At 40.7% G+C, this 19,650-nt stretch overlaps 1 protein-coding gene across 43 annotated transcripts in view; it reads right to left on the reverse strand.

Moving 5' to 3' along the window:
- R3HDM2 (R3H domain containing 2) overlaps positions 1-19,650 on the reverse strand; it is a 240,913-nt gene that overhangs the window by 40,264 nt on the left and 180,999 nt on the right. For 30 of the 43 annotated variants that reach the window (XM_066258789.1, XM_066258777.1, XM_066258756.1 and 27 more), the window contains 9 exons: positions 14,226-14,425; positions 9,444-9,467; positions 7,271-7,312; positions 5,228-5,314; positions 3,900-4,026; positions 2,580-2,658; positions 1,674-1,733; positions 1,005-1,145; positions 258-366 (listed from right to left, as the gene is read on the reverse strand). In XM_066258789.1, coding sequence (XP_066114886.1) covers positions 258-366; positions 1,005-1,145; positions 1,674-1,733; positions 2,580-2,658; positions 3,900-4,026; positions 5,228-5,314; positions 7,271-7,312; positions 9,444-9,467; positions 14,226-14,390 — 834 coding nt within the window. In that variant the 5' untranslated portion in view covers positions 14,391-14,425. The remainder of the gene's footprint in view (positions 1-257; positions 367-1,004; positions 1,146-1,673; positions 1,734-2,579; positions 2,659-3,899; positions 4,027-5,227; positions 5,315-7,270; positions 7,313-9,443; positions 9,468-14,225; positions 14,426-19,650) is intronic. The other 13 variants (XM_066258802.1, XM_066258796.1, XM_066258800.1 and 10 more) reach the window with 5 other exon arrangements.

Here is a 19,650-nt window from a genome sequence, read left to right on the forward strand (position 1 = left end):
CAGAACCAGGGTGTTCCAGGCCAAATGAGAAAACCCAGCAAACCTCAGCACCATGTCTCTCTGGGGCTAAAAGGATGGCATTCAGCTCAGCAAGTATAGTCAACCTTTAACATTAAGCCAAAGCCAACTCAGTATAGCTCAATATATTCTTCCATACTATGATATTTCAAGTTTTCTCCATCCCACAAAAATTCTTCTGCCCTCCCAGTTTCTCTTACTGTGATCTCTCTATACGCCCATCCCTTTCCATTCTTTACCTGGTTATCATCTCGATCCATACTGGCATCATCTCTCTTGAGAATAAATCTCTGTTGAAATTCTGTATTCTTCTCATCCTTTATATGTTCTGAGAATCTCTGTTCAGGGCTGGGATTGGAACAGAAATGTGAAAGGAGGGGCGAAAAAAACCTTTTGTTAGGAAGCAGACCTCCCAGTACAGCTCTCTTAAATTCCACAACTCCCATTCAGGGGATTTCTGGAATCAGGAATTCAAAAAGTCACATGAAGCTTTTAATGAAATCCTTAGGGTCTGTTCCTTTTTTTTTTTTTTAGAGAGAAGGAAGGAGGAAGGAAGAGAGAGAGAGAGAGAAACACTGACTTGTTGTTCCACTTATTTATTCATTCATAGGTTGATTCTTGTGTGTGCCTTGACCGGGGACCAAACCTGCAACCTTGGTGCTTCAGGATGATGCTCTAACGGAGCTATCCAGCCAGGGCCAGGGTCTGTTCTTTAACCATCTATAACTTATCTTCCTCCAAAGTTATACCAGCCCTATCAGTAAAGGTGAAGAGAGGCCAGGGGCCAGTCTTCACAAAACACCAGTACCTCTAGAATGTATATCCAAGACCTCACAGGAGTGAGGAAAGAGGAATTGGTAACATAGCCCCCCACACTTCCACTCTATTCCCTCCACAGAAATAGACATCTTGATCCTACAACCTTTCTCTTCCACCCCAGAGGCTATCCCAGGAAAGTCTTCCCAATCTGTGGTTTTCTCCCTTACATTCTTGTGTTACTGGTTTTGTTGATGATTACAGCTTTTCCAGTTTGATCAACATTGTGGTCCATCCCAAAATAGGCAGCTACCCGGTGTAACAGCATCCGGTGATAAGAGGTCATCTGAGGGAACTTTTTGAACTGGTTACTGAAGGGAAAACCAGAGGAAAAAAGCAAAATAAGGAAAAATAATAGCCAATTGTAATTTTAGTTAAAAGTATCTAAAGTAAGGAATTTCTTAGGAAAAACAGATATAAGAAATGATATCTATCTATTCAGTGGGAACAAAAATGGTTCTCTCAGCTCTTTTTCGCTCTAGTATTTTGTATATCACTCTGACCCACTATCCTCATTAAGACCATTCCTTAACTCCACCTGGATGAAAAATTTAAGAATAATAAAATATGAAACAAGAGGTAGCTGCTGAAAAGATAAATTCTTTTCCACTGAAGTCTAACCAATAATTTGAATACGTCAGTTGATTTTCACACATATTCTTTATTTAATCCATTCTGATTACTATCCCCCCCCCACCCCTTTTTGGTTGCCAGTGAACAATTACTTCAAAAATTCAGACTTTAAGGGAAAAATGAAAGAGGGATATACTAAAAGTATACCTAAATTTCCTTTGGTGCCCCTCCCACCTCTAAATTTTTATTTCATTCAAGTAACTTACTTGTTGTCATTAATAAATTCCAGAATCTCCTGTTCTAATTTTAGCAGCATCATTCTGTCCCTGTTTAGAAAAGATTAAAACAAAACAAAAAGCAGCCTCCCATAGACATTCAAAGCAAGGGTTGAGAACATGACCTGCTCACTACAGAGGCTGAAGGGAGAGACAGATCCAAACCCCAACAGTGGACCAAAATGCAGGGGCTACTGAGTCTCACTGACCTTTCTTATGTTACTTTAAAAGAGAAAAACAATTGGGTATGCATTTTGCAGATCCTGCTAACCATGTACTTTGTTACCCTTATCAGAAATCTAATTCTTTTGTCAGGCATATTCATATAAACACATAACTTATAAACTGAATCATTATTCTATATTCCATATGATTATTTACAGAATTTTAAAACTATGATGATTTAGCTTATGTAAAAATCAATTATTTTTTCTTCTGTGATTTTTAATTGTACTCCCAAGCCTTCATATTTCTTTGTCTCTGCATTCTTCTTCCATAGAACTTTTCTTAACTTTTTAAAAATGTTTTAATTGGATATATTTAGGTGACATTGGTTAATTATACAGGTCTCAGGTATATAATTCTATAACACATCATCTGTACATTGCACTTTGTGTTCACCACCCCAAGTCAAGTGTTCTTCCATCACCATTTATCCCCTACCCTTCTTGTAATCATACTGATTAAGTGTGTTTATGATCAACTCTTTTGAAAGCAAAAACCTCATTACGAGGGTGTTTTGAATCCTTCACAAAATATTAAACTATACTGGAGAGAAGGTGGTGAAGGGGATGGGGATCCTAGATTCTAATGGAAAAAATCTCAGAAGCTACTTGGCTTCACAGGCATCCTTCTGGCTGCCGGCCCTTTTCCCCATTCATCAAATCATGTTATTACCTTGGGTTCTTTTTCAGTGTATTTACAAGAAATTCATGTAGGTCTATTCCAGTGGAGTCCGTATATTCCTGGCTGGAGTCTAAAACCACCACAACAAAAGAAATTTAAAATAAATGAAACTTCTCTGCATGATATCTAATCCCAAGCAGAATCCCACAGCCTGATAAGAAGAAATGACAAGAAAGAAGAATCAAACTTCAGCGGTTTTACTTTAAAAACCAGAATGTCTTTGACTTACCAGCACCCCCCCCCAAATTCATCATGACAATTATAGAAGGTAGAATCTGAATCATAGTGTTGCATCATGATTACAGTAAAAAGCCACCTTACCATCAGTAAGTATTTATTGAATGCCTTGACCAGAACAGAGCTGGTTTTAGTCTAGCTAAGAAAAACAAGTTCTAGGTTAGGGCAGTCAGGGCTGAATTTTCCAGGATCTCAGCAAATATGTTCAAATGTTGATTATTTATATAATTATTTGTATTTATTTAATAAAAAAGTGTTTTGGAGAGAGAGACAGACAGGAATACCAAGCTGTTTCTGTATGACCACAAACTGAACCAGCAACCTCTGCGCTTCTGGTGACACTCCAACCAATGGAGCATCCAGCCTAGGCTTAATTTTTTATTCACTGATTATTTCAGTGAGAGAGAGAGAAAGAAAGGAAGGGAGAGAGAGGGGAGGGGGAAGGGAAGCATTCATTTGTTGTTCTACTCGGTTGTGCATTCATTGGTTGCTTCCTGTGTGTGCCCTGACCAGGAATCGAACTCATAGCCTGTCTTTCAGGACAATGCTCTAACTGACTGAGCTAAATGGCCAGGGCCTATTTAAAAAATTTTAATCCTAAGGTTGCCTTTTTCCTCTCAACTATCATTTTTTTGGACCATGTCTTTTTTGCTATCAGCCCAAGAGTTTAAAACCATAGAGCTTAATAATAATATGCAAATCTATATTGTTAAAAAAATTACATCAAGCACCCCAAAATATAAATGGTATCTGAAGAAGCTGCAACCAGTGATGATCCATGTCACTGTTTATTCTAGAGTAAAAATAAAATCAGAATTGACTATAATGTCCTCCTATGGGCAGCACCAATATTAATGGAGCCGTTCTCTGTAGCATGTGAACCCCTAAAACAGGGTTGGATAAAGCAGCAAAGAAAGTAACCTTGCTAGGCACTGTCCCAAGCAACCATAAAGTCAGTAGGACACAATGAACTGTTGGGCCAATTAGGCCAGCACCTGCCAAACTTCAAAATGGAAGAAAAGGGCACTGAAGAGCAAGCCCCTAGGGCAGATGAGAAAAGGGGAGAGTCCTCACCTCTAGATAGCATCTTCCTTGGCACCTTTTCTTTGTTTTTGTCCTTGTCTTCCTTTTCAGAGACATCCTTTGTGGACTTTTCTTCCTCTTTGTCAGAGGGGCAGCTGATGTGCAATTGAATTATATCCTTGGACAAGGTAAAGAAAAACATAATCAAAGGGGAAATGGATTTTAACTCTCTTGTAGCCCCCTTGAAATCTCAGAGAAGATAAATCTTAGGGTGGCAGCATTCTCTTACAGAAGATAGCATTAAAATTTTTTTAAGATTTATTTTATTTTTTTTAAAGATTTTGTTTATTGCCTGACCAGGCTATTGCACAATGGATAGAGCGATGGACTGGGACGCAGAGGACCCAGGTTCAAAACACCGAGGTCGCTGACTTGGGTGTGGGCTCATCTGGCTTGAGTGCCGGCTCAAAGTGTGGGGCCGCTGGCTTGAGCGTGGGATCCTAGGCATGACCCCATGGTTGCTGGCTTGAGCAAGGGGTCACTCATTCTGCTGTAGCCACCCCCCTACACCCCCTCCCCGGTCAAGGCACATATGAGAAAGCAGTCAATGAACAACTAAGTTGCTACAACAAAGAATTGATGCTTCTCATCTCCCTCCTTTCCTATCTGTCCCTCTCTCTGTCTCTGTCAAAAAAAAAAAAAAGATTTTATTGATTTTAGATATAGGAGAGAGAGAGATAGAGAGAAAGGGGGCAGGGAGAAGCAAGAAGCATCAATTCTTAGTAGTATGTGCCTTGACGGGGCAAGCCCAGGGACTTGAACTGTCTCGGACTGGCGACCTTAGTATTCTAGGTCAAAGCCACTGTGCCACCATAGGTCAGGCTAAACTTATTTACTGATTTGAGAGAGAGAGGAAGGGAGAGAGAGAGAAACATCAATCTGTTGTTCCACTGACTGGGGACGGAATTTGCAACCTTGTTAATTAAATTGTTTTAGCTTTTGTACGAAAAGGGTAAAGGCTAAGCCTTTTCTATCAAAAATCACAGCCTTGTATAATATGGGCAGCTCAAGTTACACTGGCTGTTCTCAGTGTGGGAACTGGATGGAAATGGTGGCATCAGAGGGCAAGGGTGTCAGTGGGAAAATAAGATCTAGCTCTGGGCTATCCTTGTCTGCATCATTGTGGGTGGTCTAGGTGTGAAAACCTATACTTCATGCTCTCACCCATGCCATGTTTTACTGTAAGGTTTGTTTTGAAGCTCCTGGTACCCTGATTTCCAAGCCTAATGTTGATGTTGCGGTGGCTATACTACAGTTTACCAAACAACTGCCAAACTCAAAAGCTATACTTACTCTACTTACTCTTATAAAGGACCTACCTGGGTTTCTTGTGGCCCATCAGCAAATGGGGCAGAGGACTCCTCACACACTGCCAGGCTGCGTACCAACTTGAGCTTGGAATTAGACTGAAACCCCCCCCCAAACAAATAATATAAATATATTCCCTTGGTAAACATTTAAAAAGCTTTTGGCTGAATGATGGGTATCCTCTTTGGCTCTGTTAGTTGCTGCTTCTATTAAATAGGGTTTAAAAAAAGACATACAGGTCCTACTTGTCAGTTCCTGATTCAGTTGAAACATAATTCTACCCCCTCCCAAAAAAGATAATTCTCCTGCTTATACAGTAGGCATATAAATACAAAATGGCTACTTTAGAGAGATGATAGGAAAACCACTTTCACTTGGCTCTCCTCTCTCTCTCTCTCTAGCCCAGGGCTCCAATTTTAGACCCAGAAGTTTACTGAGAATACACAGCAGTAAAATTTAGTAGAAAGACACTGGATTTAAAAGAAGTCCTAGCTTCAACTCCTGGTTTTTGGTTATGAGCTATGAGACCTTGAGCAAATTACTTGACCTCTCTGGGTCTCTGTTTTTCAATAAAACTGGGATAAAAATACTTAAAGGGCTGTTGTGAGAATTATATGACATAAAGCATGTAAACATATGTATAATAAATAGTGCCTAGCATGTCGTAGACAATAAATGCTAAATAATTCTAAACCTTAGGTGGTAAAGATGGAAAGGAGTATCTAAGAAAAGAGAAAGAGAAAGATAGAAAACTTTCTAACAAGTGGAAATTAATGTGATAAAAAAAGTAAATCCTTTGCTTTACTTTTGGCTAGTGACTCCCAAGAAGATCTGAAATCTACTTTGCAAATTACTGCTCTCCTTGGGATCCCCAAAGCCAAAAATTCTAGAGTAACTCATAAGAAATCTACCTATAAACATTTACTGAGTTCTTACAATAAAATCAAGGTTTATAATGAATACAAATGCATAAAACATAGTATGTGTGTTTTAGGTAGCGCAGTATAGTGAAAAAGAACTTGCAAGTCTGGAAAACTAACTTCAAGCCTAGTTTTGTCACTTACTAATAAATATCCTTTGTCAAATTCATTCAATCTCTATATGCCCAAATTTCATCTGTAAAATGAAGATAATTATCTTACTTAATTCAAAAAGTTCGGGGGGGAAGTGAAGTAGCAGTGAACACCCTCTGTTTAAACTTTAATGTCAAGCCTATCACTGTGGATTAGCAATGTAAAGCAAGACACAGAACCAACTTATCAACATACATAATGGCCTTCTTCAAACCCAAGTGACAAAATGGCTGGGCCACTCTCAAATTCTGCTATTATTTTTCTGGGGGAAAAGGGTAGATACCCTTAATTATTGCTTCTGGTGATAATTCTTCCCACTGTAAGTAAAGTTTAATAATTTACCGTTTCCAAACTAAAATTAATAAAGCTGACTCAAAATAAGACATACAGTTCTCTTTGATAACACTGCTTAAAGTAATCTGTGATGTGCTAATTTTATCATACAATGATTAAAAATAAAGTCCTCACCTAAAAAGTAAAATATTTTTTTAAAATGGCTGTATATTTAGGATGTCCAAAATGGTGAGTCATGTCTACTAATGGGGCACGATTTATCTTTTAAAAAATTCATATGGAAAAAAAATGTTGGGGGAAAAATGTAAGACTCATATAGCTGCCATTCTCTTAGCAAAGCCAGAGCTGAGCAGAGGAACTAGCATTGCAGCAGAACCAGTAATACCAATTTGCCCAGCCTTTGTGGGACAGTCCAGCTGGGTATCCTTCCAGGTATCAGAAATGAACTATGACTGAACTAGTAATAGTGGGAAAATAAAGCCAGACCTTACAACAAGAAATGTGCACATGCATGTCTCTCTGTGTGTGTATATGTATGTATGCACATTCACAATTAGAGTACAAAGTGCAGGCAGAAAACAAACTTTGCCTATGTATAATGCAAACAAACTAGATTAGTGATAAGTCCATTTGTGAAATGTATTACTAATAATACCAGAAAAGAAGCTTTAGAGAAAAGGTGCTCACCTTGGCTCTTTTCCTGGCATGACCATGGTTGGATGTCCGCCTCTGTTAGAAGGGGATTGGAAAATATTAAAAGTGGGGAAAATCAAGACTCAAGTTAAAAGCAATACAATTTTGCAAAGAAAAAGCACTAACCAGAAAACTTTACAATAGCCAAACTATGAAGAGACCAACTTGGAGTGGTTATTCCTCTGTGCTACAAGTCTAGCAACCGTGACACAGAAGGCACCACATGCCACTTACAGACAAAGCACCACTCGGGTGTAAGATAAAAAATGGGAAGACAGCCCTGGCCGGTTGGCTTAGCGGTAGAGTGTCGGCCTAGCGTGCGGAGGACCCGGGTTCGATTCCCGGCCAGGGCACACAGGAGAAGCGCCCATTTGCTTCTCCACCCCTCTGCCGCGCCTCTCTGTCTCTCTCTTCCCCTCCCGCAGCCAAGGCTCCATTGGAGCAAAGATGGCCCGGGCGCTGGGGATGGCTCTGTGGCCTCTGCCTCAGGCGCTAGAGTGGCTCTGGTCGCAACATGGCAACGCCCAGGATGGGCAGAGCATCGCCCCCTGGTGGGCAGAGCATCGTCCCTGGTAGGCGTGCTGGGTGGATCCCGGTCGGGCGCATGCGGGAGTCTGTCTGACTGTCTCTCCCTGTTTCCAGCTTCAGAAAAATGCAAAAAAAAAAAAATAAATAAAATTAAAAAAAAAAAAAGGGAAGACACTGACTGGTGGCTTATTCCACAGATTGATAAAAATTACTTTTGGGTAAACCACAAAATCCTCTCTTCGTTAGGATTTTTATGCACATGAAATATGACCCCTAATCATCACTTATATAGGACAAGGCATTCAGAGTTCTGACTTGAGATACTTAAAACATCTATCTGTCCTTACGGCTTCAGAAATGGCATGAAGACTCTTCTTGCCAACTGCCTCCCTCCAAGAATTCTCCCAGTTCTAAACTGGTGGTGGCTCTTATAGACTGTCTGGGTTAGGGATATAAGATGGGACAGGAGAAAAGGGAAAATGGAAGATATGGATAAGACCTCCAGAGCAAAGGAAGGATAAGGAGAATGGGTAAGGAGTAGGGTAGAAACTGAAGAAGATGAAGAATGAGGGCCTGAGGAGGAATGAGGGAAGAAACAATTAATTAATTGATGAGGTTTCTGAACAGCTGAGAAGTCAAAATGGGGCTTTGGGGAAAAGGTTGGGTAGGGTTATGTATGAGATATGGTACTTAGGGCTTCTGAGATGTTTGGGATGGAACTTACTGCCAGTGGGGTAGGAAAGAACTAAGGCTGGTGTGTAGGGGCGAGAAAAGACAGTCAAGAGTGCAAGCATGGTCCTGGGTAGGTGTGGATTGCCCTTTCCTTTGTTGTCTTCACTAGTGACTAAATAAGAGAACTACAATGCAAAATACAGAACAAGGAAGGTAGATGGAAAAAGTAAGAAATGACTCTGGATCCAGCCAGTGGCAAGATATTTATACATATATATACACACACAGTAAGAGAAGAGTTACAGTCCAGGAATGTGAAGCAGTATTTTGTCATTATTTTCTCTAACAGTTAATACACATGGCACAAACATTCAACAGGTGTTAATCAGGGCATCTGTCCTCCAGCTACCTGGTTCCCTCAACTAATACTAAATTTATTGTAATCTTTCCAAAGATCTTTTATGCATATATAAGCTCTCTGTACATGTGTGTTCAGACAAGTTATTTTTAAACCAAATAGAAGTATACTGTACACACTGCTTTGAACCTTGCTTTAATTTTTTTTCATGAATATCATTTTTTAGAAGATGTACTGTTTTTATTAATGGCTACATGGTATTCCATTGTGTGGCTATAACATAACTTATTTTACGAGTCCTTTAAATTGCACCATTTTGGTTGTTTCTGATTTTTTTGTTAGTATAAACAATGCTTCAATGACCATAACATTGAATAGACCTACAAAAAAAGTATATATGTAGTCCATTTAAAAATTTTTATAAAGTATCACCAAATTGCCACTCGAAAAGGTTATATCAATTTATAACCCTATAAGCAATATATGTATAAATCTGCTTATTTCCCAGAATGAATAGTTTTCATTTCCTAGTCAAACTTACATTGAAAGCCTATTATATCTACCAGATACCATGCTAACTATTGGAGGATAGAGATAAAAGACACAAACCTTGTCAAAAAGGAACTCATAATCCTGTTGAAGAAGACAGACAAATAGACAATTATAATACAGTATATTAAGTGCATTACAGAAGTATTCATGGAGTGCTACAGGAGCACAGAGCATTAGTGCCTAACTTAGACCTAGTAATTCACAAATTCATATGTTCACAAATATTGACTGCCTGCAGGGAACTGTGTTGTGCCTTAGAGATACAATCCTAAACCCAAACTGACCTAATCCTCGCCTCCTGGAGTGAAGGAGACAGACATTAATTGAAGAATTATACAATGTAGACCTGTAATGGGTGAGTAAGGTTGTCAAGGAAGGCTTCAGGGAGAAAGCCTGACACATTTGGATTGAGTTTTGAAGGATGAATAGGTATTAAACAGATGTTGGCAGGGGGATTTAGGGACTAGAGCAGGGGTCCCCAAACTACGGCCCGCGGGCCACATGCGGCCCCCTGAGGCCATTTATCCGGCCCCCTGCTTCACTTCCAGAAGGGGCACCTCCTTCATTGGTGGTCAGTGAGAGGAGCATAGTTCCCATTGAAATACTGGTCAGTTGGTTGATTTAAATTTACTTGTTCATTATTTTAAATATTGTATTTGTTCCCGTTTTGTTTTTTTTTACTTTAAAATAAGATCTGTGCAGTGTGCATAGGGATTTGTTCATAGTTTTTTTTATAGTCTGGCCCTCCAATGGTCTGAGGGACAGTGAACTGGCCCCCTGTGTAAAAAGTTTGGGGACCCCTGGACTAGAGGATGCCAGGAAAAGAACAACAAGTACGGCATTCTAGGCAGAGTACAAGAGCATGCACAAAAGCAGGCTTTCCCCAAACTTTTCAGTCCTTATTTATAACAGGACCAAGGAATCACATAATGCTGAAGCATAGGACGCCAATGGCAGATAACCGGCAGGTATGGCACTAGGTCACAATATGTCATGCTAAAAAATCTGACTTAGCCTGAGGCAATAAAACACAAAGAAAGTTTAAACAGAATGAACAAAATCAGATCTTTATTTCATAACCATGTTTCTAAAACAGTATGATAGAAGTAGATCAGGGGTCCCCAAACTTTTTACACAGGGCGCCAGTTCACTGGCCCTCAGACCATTGGAGGGCCGGACTATAAAAAAAACTATGAACAAATCCTTATGCACACTGCACATATCTTATTTTAAAGTATAAAAACAAAATGGGAACAAATACAATATTTAAAATAAAGAACAAGTAAATTTAAATCAACAAACTGACCAGTATTTCAATGGGAAATAGGAACTATGGCTAATGTTCCTGCTTTTGGCTAATGAGATGGTCAATGTTTGGTTCCATATTTGTCACTGCTAGCTGTAACAAGTGATATGACGCGCTTCCAGAGCCGTGACACGTGCATCCTGCGTTACCAGAAGTAGTACTGTACGTGAGCAATGCTGCCACATACAGTACTCTCACTGACCACCAATGAAAGAGGTGCCCCTTCCGGAAGTGCAGCGGGGGCCGGATAAATGGCCTCAGGGGGCCGCATGCGGCCCGCAGGCTGTAGTTTGGGGACCCCTGAAGTAGATGAATCAGAAGGGATTATAAATTTAAAGGCAGAAAGCCCAGCGAGGAGGCCATACCCAGCTTGGTTATTTAAAGGACCCATCTAAATTCAGTATGTGTTAAGTCGGAGCTTGCCCATTCTAAAATGAAACTCAGAATCTACCTTTTATGGCACTGTTTTCATGCAAAAGATTTCCTGAGTTCCAATTGCAGATTCCAAGAATGTCTCAATTACAAGTAATAAAAGTCCCCTTTCTACGAACTTTCCATCTCCATTTCGTAACAGGCACTCCCTTGACAGTATCAGTAAGATTCTTGGGGAGACTTCTGGGGTGTGGGTGAGGGGAAAGGTAGGAGAAAGATTAGAACGTTAAGTGCTGTTGAACGGGTACATGATCTATTGGGAAATGGTCGAGGGGAGAGGAAAAACGGAAGTTTGTAGAAGGAACAGGAGCTCCAGCAGATAGCAGCAACAGCTCCACTTGCTTAAGCAGTTGCAAAAGGAGCCAGAGGGGAAACGGGTTTCTCTTCCAAGCTCCCACACAACCTATTTGTACAATTAGGTGAAGACATTTTAAAACTAGGTGAGTGTCAGCCCTGGCCGGTTGGCTCAGTGGTAGAGCATCGGCCTGGCGTGCAGAAGTCCCGGGTTCGATTCCCGGCCAGGGCACACAGGAGAAGCGCCCATCTACTTCTCCACCCCTCACCCTCTCCTTCCTCTCTGTCTCTCTCTTCCCCTCCCGCAGCCAAGGCTCCCCTGGAGCAAAGATGGCCCGGGCGCTGGGGATGGCTCCTTGGCCTCTGCCCCAGGTGCTAGAGTGGCTCTGGTCGCAACAGAGCGACGGCCCGGAGGGGCAGAGCATCGCCCCCTGATGGGCAGAGTGTCGCCCCCTGGTGGGTGTGCCGGGTGGATCCCAGTCGGGCGCATGCGGGAGTCTATCTGTCTCTCCCCGTTTCCGGCTTCAGAAAAATACAGAAAAAAAAAAAACAAAACAAAAAACAAACTAGGTGAGTGTCCGTGAGGCTACAGAACCTATAGATATCCTTTCTTTTCTACCTGTCTTCAAGTAGTACATACACTAGGAGTTTAGAACACCACTTAAAATAGTCTCCTGAGGACACAGTAACATGAACCCCAAAGTTCATTTAATTATTATCTTCCATGTAACATGACAGCACATAATTAAACATTCAGCATATATCTGTCCTGAGGGTTTAAAATTCATTATTGGCACCAGGTAGAGGCTAGAAGTATAGATGGAACAATGGCAGACTGTCTCCACAACCCTGGACAGATGAGCAGGAAATGACAATTCACATGCAAAAGATAATGGAAAGAAAAGCAGCCAGGACAGAGATCTGACAAACTGTTAGGAGAAAAAAACAGAAAAGCAGGCAGCTAGAGAACAAAATATTTCAGAGAGCTGGCTGATTTTAATTCATCCCTTTATGTTGTTGCTGTTTTAATCTTGAAAGAAGATAAGGCCTAGGTGTATTGAGTTGTCAAGAGAAATTATGCTTCAAGTTTCCAGACCCTCTAAAATGTTGTTGCTACTACTTTTAGAACTAATTTTCTAAAGTTAACAGTCTATTTCCTAAGCACATAATAAAGAGCAGTCTCATGAAGGAAAGGACATATGTAATTTGGGTGAGGGTAACAGGAAACCAGCTATGCCCATAAAAGACAAGGACTAGAACAGGTAAGCTAGATGAGGCTCAGAGTCTGGGCTGGCTGGGAGCAAAGAGGAGCCCTGAAGGAAGCTTGGGTGGCCATCATCTACTGCCATCTTATCTGCACTGCTTTATGAATCTGGATAGAAAACAACATGGCAACCAAAAAGTGATATTCCTCTCACTCATATTTGCTAAGTGGTAAGTTCAGACACTATTTCTGACCCAGAAAATGCTGACTACTTTAACACAACCAGAATATGAATTTAACACTGTGTGTAAAGCCAGGAAGCTCTAGTTTTAAGAGTTTGTTGTATGAGACATATGTGACTTGTTAAATATGTTTGTATACAGTATTTTTTTAAAGTGAGAGGAAGGGAGATAGTGAGATAGACTCCTGCATGCACCCTGACTGGGATCCACCCATCAATCTCTGTCTGGGGCCAATGGTCAAATTAGTTGAGCTATTTTTAGTGCCTGAGGCTGACGTGCCGGGGCCAATGCTTGAATCCATGGAGCCACTGGCTGTGGGAGGGGTAAAGGGAGAGAAAGGAGAGAGGGAAGGGGAGAGAAGTAGAAGGTCACTTCCCTTGTGTGCTCTGACCGTGAATCAAACCTAGGATGTCTGCACACTGGGCTGATGTTCTATCCAGAGACAACTGGTCAGGGCCCACTTTAGTTTTTGATGCATTGGCCCCAGACAGGGTCGCTGGGTAGATCCTGATCTAGGCACATGCGGGAGTCTGCCTCACTATCTCCCCTCCACTCACCTTAAAAGAAAAATGTGCAAGAACCAGTGCAACTTAGATCTAAATGGATTAGGGATTTCACTGTCTTCTTTAGACTTCATTGTGGAGTCTATGATAAAAATGAAAGGTGATATTTCTCTTTTTAAAAAATACTTTTATTTTGCCTGACCAGGGGGTGGTGCAGTGGATAGAGCATAGGACTGGTATGCAGAGGGCCCAGGCTCAAAACCCCAATGTTGCTGACTTGCGCACGGGCTGATCCAGCTTTGAGCATGTTATAGACATGATCCCATGGTCACTGGCTTGAGCAAGGGGTCACTTACTCTTCTGTTGCCCCATGTCAAGGCACATATGAGAAAGCAGTCAATGAACAACTAAGAAGCTGCAACGAAGAATTGATGCTTCTCATCTCTCTTCCTTCCTGTCTATCTGTCCCTATCTGTCCCTCTCTCTGTTTTTCTCTGTCTCTGTCACAAAAAGTAAAATACTTTTATTATTATTAATTGATTTTAGAAAGACAGAGGAAAGGAGGGAGGAAGAGGGGGGAGGGGAGGGGAGATAAGCATTCATTAGTTGTTCCACTTAGTTGTGTATTCATTGGTCACTTCCTGTGTGTGCCCTGACTGGGGATCAAACCTGCAACCTTGGTGTATTGGGACAACACTCTAACCAACTGATGTATTTCTTGAGAGCTGAAATTGGGTTTTTAAGGAGAATTAAGTATTCATATAAATGACTGGCTTCCTATAGATCCTCAACGCCACCTATAATGACACTTCTGTTCAGGTACAAAGCATGTGCATACGATGTACTTCTAATCCTTACCTGAGTCTCCTGACGCAAAGTGGTATCTTCACTCTCTTTCTCAATTTCTTCCTTACTTGGAATCTTAGATATAAACTTGTTTTTGTTAACAGATTCTTCTACCAGTATTTTTTCTGATTCTTTCATTATTTCCAGAGTCTCTTGAGTAGTGTTACTGTTAGACATCTTCTTCAATAGAATACAGTTGCCTCTATGGACTCCTAAAGAAACATCAAATGCATTAAATAGGAGGTATGTATCCACATTTAACATATCATCCAAGACTTGTATTTCACATACAAGCCTTCAGCAGCCTCTCTCTAACCCAGAAAAGAGTCTTTTGATGAACATTGCTCTTAGATCTGTTTATTTTCCTTTTTTAAAAAAGCTTTATTGAGGTAAAATTGACATACAATAACCTGCATACATTTATTTATTTATTTATTTAGGGACAGAGAGAGTCAGAGAGAGGGACAGATAGGGACAGACAGGAACGGAGAGAGATGAGGAACATCAATTATCAGTTTTTCGTTGTGACACCTTAGTTGTTCATTGATTGCTTTCTCATATGTGCCTTGACCGTGGGCCTTCAGCAGACTGAGTAACACCTTGCTCAAGCCAGTGAATGACCTTGGGTCCAAGCTGGTGAGCTTTGCTCAAACCAGATGAGCCTGTACTCAAGCTGGTTACCTCGAGGTCTCGAACCTGGGTCCTCGGCATCCCAGTCCCACGCTCTATCCACTGCGCCACCGCCTGGTCATGCTAACCTGCATATATTTAAAATGTTATGATGGCTTCACATGCATACACCTGTGAAACCATCACCACAATAAAAAAAGTAAGCACATTTATCACCCCAAAACTCTCCCTGATCCTTTGTAAGTCCTTTGGCCCTTCCCCACCTTCCCCAGCCAACCAATGATTGGCTGTCAGTACACATTCATCTGTATTTTCTAGAATTTTTTCTTTTTTCTACACAAGTGCAAGAGACAGGCAGGAAGTGAGAGAGATGAGAAGCTCTCTCAACTCGTAGTTGCAGCCTTTTAGTGGTTTATTGATTGTTTCTCATATGTGCCTTGACCAGGGGGCTAAGAGCCTTGGGGTTTTGAATCTGGGACCTCAGCGTCTCAGGTCGATGCTCTACCCACTGTACCACCATTGGTCAGGCTTTATTTTCTAGAATTTTAATCATACATTACCTGGATTCTTTTACTTGGCATAGTTATGCTGAGATTCACCAGGACTCAGCTGTAAAGCAATGTAATATGAATCCTCGTGGCATTTATTTCCCTCCCTTGTCCCCTACAGAAATCTGCACACATTCTCAGCTTGAGCACTTCAAAGAGTTAATCACTAGACTCTCCAGGAAGACAAAATATATTTTAAAGCTCTATTCACTACTGAAGAGGACCACTGTCTTTTCTCAAGGGAGAACATCCACAGCTCCCACAAACCATAGCATTGTTACCAACTTTAAGCATCTGTCCTATCAAAAATCAAACAATGGTTATAGAGTCTTAGATTTTTTCCTTTATCTGAAGCAAGGTGAAAAGGTACGAAGAGCAGTCCAGTCATCTGTCCTTCAGAAACACTGGGTCTCTCCGTGGAGGAAGAGAGAATCTCTCCTTTGCTATTCACTATTTGGGCTCAGTCATCCTACTGCATTCCAGTGACTGAGTATTTGTAGTGCAGAGGTGGTGGGCTGTTTATCACTTACCTGGGAACTCCTGTAACGAAGTCAACACACACTCAGACATATAAGTTAATGCTCTATACATAGATTTACATCCTCAACCACTGAAGTTAAACATGCTTACTTCTAACAATGGTTTGTAGAGGTTTCTCCTTACATGCATGGTTAATGACTGTATTTTAATCCTGAATACTATCTCCTCCTTTAAAAGAATAAGACTGAAAACCCTCCCAAACATCATGTCTATTCCGTGTGGCCCTAGAAATGAGCTAAACAAACAAATAAACAGTTAGCAATGCTTTAAGAAAACTGTCACACTAGATGTTTTTTCTTTCTTCAAATCAGTTTAAAGGTTGAGATTCAGAGGCTCTTAAGCACAGGTAACCTCATCCTGGCATAAGTTAGACAGTCTGCAAGATCACTGCTTTGTTCACCTTGTGGCGGTTTTTGAGCAGCTGCCTGGAGACTCAGTTGGCATAGGGCTAGATAAATTCCCTTTAAAAGGCCAGAGAGGTATTCATACAATCATAGTCTACAGCTGAATTTAAAGATGAGAAATAGTGGGGGAAAAACTGACTACAAAATAAAATGGCTGATATTCTATTTTTTGATGAATTGATTCAGTACCTAGAGGCTTCTATAAAAAGTTTATCATCTACAGAGCTTTATGGATCATTGGCTGTACCTAAGAACTGCATATACACATATATTTATACCCCTCCCAAAGCCTCCATTCTCTTCCATTTGAAATATAGTAAAACTCAGTAAATGCCTTCTCCATATCTCTTAGCTGGAAAACATCAATAATGATCAGATTGGAAGAGTTCTTAGATATGGTCTCATGCAATCTTCCCCCATGTCCCCAAAGAAGAGCACCTTTCTGTAACTTCCAGAGAGGTTTGTATGCCTCTCCTGGAAAACTCCCGGGACAGATAATCTCACTATTTCTTAAACATTGTACCCTATCATAAACTATAAACTGCTTCAACCTTTATCCTAAATCTGCCTTAGAGTCACACAAAATTAACTTTACTTATTTTATTATATAACAGAACAATATTTTTCTTTTTAGGCTTAAATAGACTCAAACAGATTACTCTGTCGAAAAAAGCAGTTGAGGGGTAGGGAGGTGAGGGAATTGGATGAAAGTGGTCAAAATGTACAAACTTCCAGTTATAAACAAGTACTAGGGATGTAATGTACAGTATAATGACTATAAATAACACTGCTATACAGTGTATTTGAAAGTTGGTATGAGTCTAAGTAGATCTTAAAAGTTCTTATGACAAAGAAATAGAATGGTTTTTTTTCTTTTCCAAGTGAGAGAAGGGGAGATAGACAGACTTCCACATGCACTCTGACCAGGATCTACCCAGCAACCCAACTCTGGGCTGATGCTCTGCCCATTTGGGGCCATGCTCACAACTGAGCTATTTTTAGAGCCTTAGGCAGAGGCTCCATGGAGCCATCCTCAGCACCCAGGGCCAATGTGCTCAAACCAATTGAGCCATGGCTGCAGGAAGAGGAGGAGGAGGAGGAGGAGGAGGAGGAGGAGGAGGAGGAGGAAGAGAGAGAGAGAGAGAGAGAGAGAGAGAGAGAGAGAGAAGGAGGAGGGAGCAGGATGGAGAAGCAGATGGTTACTTCTCCTGTGTGTCTGGGGCATCCACACACTAGGCCGACACTCTACCACTGAGCCAACCAGCCAGGGCCAAGGAAAAATATTTTTTTGTAACTATATAAAGACATGGATGTTAACTTATTATGGTAATCATTTCATAATATTATGTATGTCAAGTCATTATGTGGTATACCTTCAACTTACACAGAGCTTATGTCAATTATGTCTCAACAAAACTGAAAAAATTGAAGCGAGAGAGAGAAAAAGAAGGTGATATAGAAAAATCTAAGGCAGCTGATTTTTTGTTCTTCCCAGATGGGCTTCAGTTACCAAATGGGAATATTTCTTCAAATCAGAATGAAAACTTTGCAGCTTCTCTTCACATATGGGTCATAAAAGTCTCAACTATTTGGATACTTGGACTACCTTCACAATGTTCAAGCACTGTTTCTTAGCAAGAGCACTAAGGAAAGAACCATTTAAACAAAAAATGATTTTTCCTAACAGCCATATGTGGAATAGGGCCATATATTCCAACTCAAGTTTTAAGGAGCCAAATGATTTCCTTCATTCACTGAGGAACAGAAGAATTTGAGCTTTAGAATTTTAAAGACATCCGTAAAACAGTGATTAATATTCATTTTAAGAATTTTGAGTCATTTCCACTGAGATCACCGGTCTCTTGAACAGCTGTGTAAAACAAAGTAATTCTTACTCTGAGAAAAAAAGGAAGCAGCAGAGGAAAAGGTATAGTAGCACACTATACTGGCTGCCTACCCAAATCTCCTCTTTCTCCCACACTCATCCATCTAGCCCAGACTTTCTTCTGGTGTCTGCCCTCCTCTAAGACACATAATCATGGAAAGCGATAGATCATATTCCTGAGACCTAGGAGGTGGATCTTAATTAGCTAAGCCAATTGTGGTAATTCTTTTTCCTTTTTCTGATTGATTCAGGAAGGGACAAGTGACTTATTAGCAGTGAGACATAAGAAAACTTTGCTAAGTGGGTGGCTTCAAAGAACAGCTTCCTACTATATTATTTTTTAAAAAGCCACTAAAAAATGGTAGTTATCTTCTGCTGAAGGTGGTCTTGTAAGCAGATGATGCTTGGACTGTGGCAACACTGTACCAATATATTGAGAATAAACCTGGATCCTTGATTCTGTGGTACAGAGAGGCACTGAATTAGTCAACCTGGATCCCCCTAGCTCTTGTTACATGAGGTCATAATATATCTTATCATGTAAGCCATTCTGACTTTAGTTTAGAGTTCATTTTAGACAAAAGCATCCTGAGACAGTCATAATGGGTATGTTAAGAGAGAGTATCTGGGGCTAACCAGGTGGTGGCGCAGTGGATAGAGACTGGGACATGGAGGACCTAGGTTTGAGACCCTGGGGGTCGCTAGCTTGAGCATGTGCTCATCTGGTTTGAGCAAGGCTCACCAGCTTGAGCCCAAGGTCACTGGCTTGAGCAAGGGGTTACTTGGTCTGCTGTAGCGCCCCCTCCCTCATGGCACATATGAGAAAGCAATCAATGAGTAACTAAGGTGCCACAACAAAGAACTGATGCTTCTCATCTCTCTCCTTTCCTGTCTGTCTGTCCCTCTCTCTGTCTCTGTCACAAAAAAAAAAGAGAGAGAGAAAGTATCTGGAACAGAGAGAGAAGCCCAGATCCATGAGTAGAAATAACTGACAGGAACAGAGATAATAATACTAATCAGCTAAAATTTTTGGAGTATATACATTGCGTCAGGCACTAGCCTAAAGTGTTTTATGTATTTAATATAATCTTACAACAATTCTATGAGATACATATTATCATCACTATTTTACAGATAAGAAAACTGAGGCACAGAGAAATTAAATAATTTACCTAAGGGCATAAAACTAATTTACCTAAGGGTATAAAACTGGTATATGCAAGAGCTGTGACTCAAAGTCAGAAAATATGGCTCTAGTGCCTTCTTAACCTTTATGCAATACTGCTGCAGCTAACTAAGGGGACAAATGATCAAAGAACAGGTAAGAAAATAAAACTGCTACCAAAGATACAAAGGAATCATGGAATCTCATAAATGGAAGGAGACTGAATTCCATTTTCTGCACTCATAGTTCTCTACCATCAGGTTCT

Source organism: Saccopteryx bilineata, chromosome 2 (assembly GCF_036850765.1).
Source record: "Saccopteryx bilineata isolate mSacBil1 chromosome 2, mSacBil1_pri_phased_curated, whole genome shotgun sequence".
Lineage (NCBI taxonomy): Eukaryota > Metazoa > Chordata > Mammalia > Chiroptera > Emballonuridae > Saccopteryx > Saccopteryx bilineata.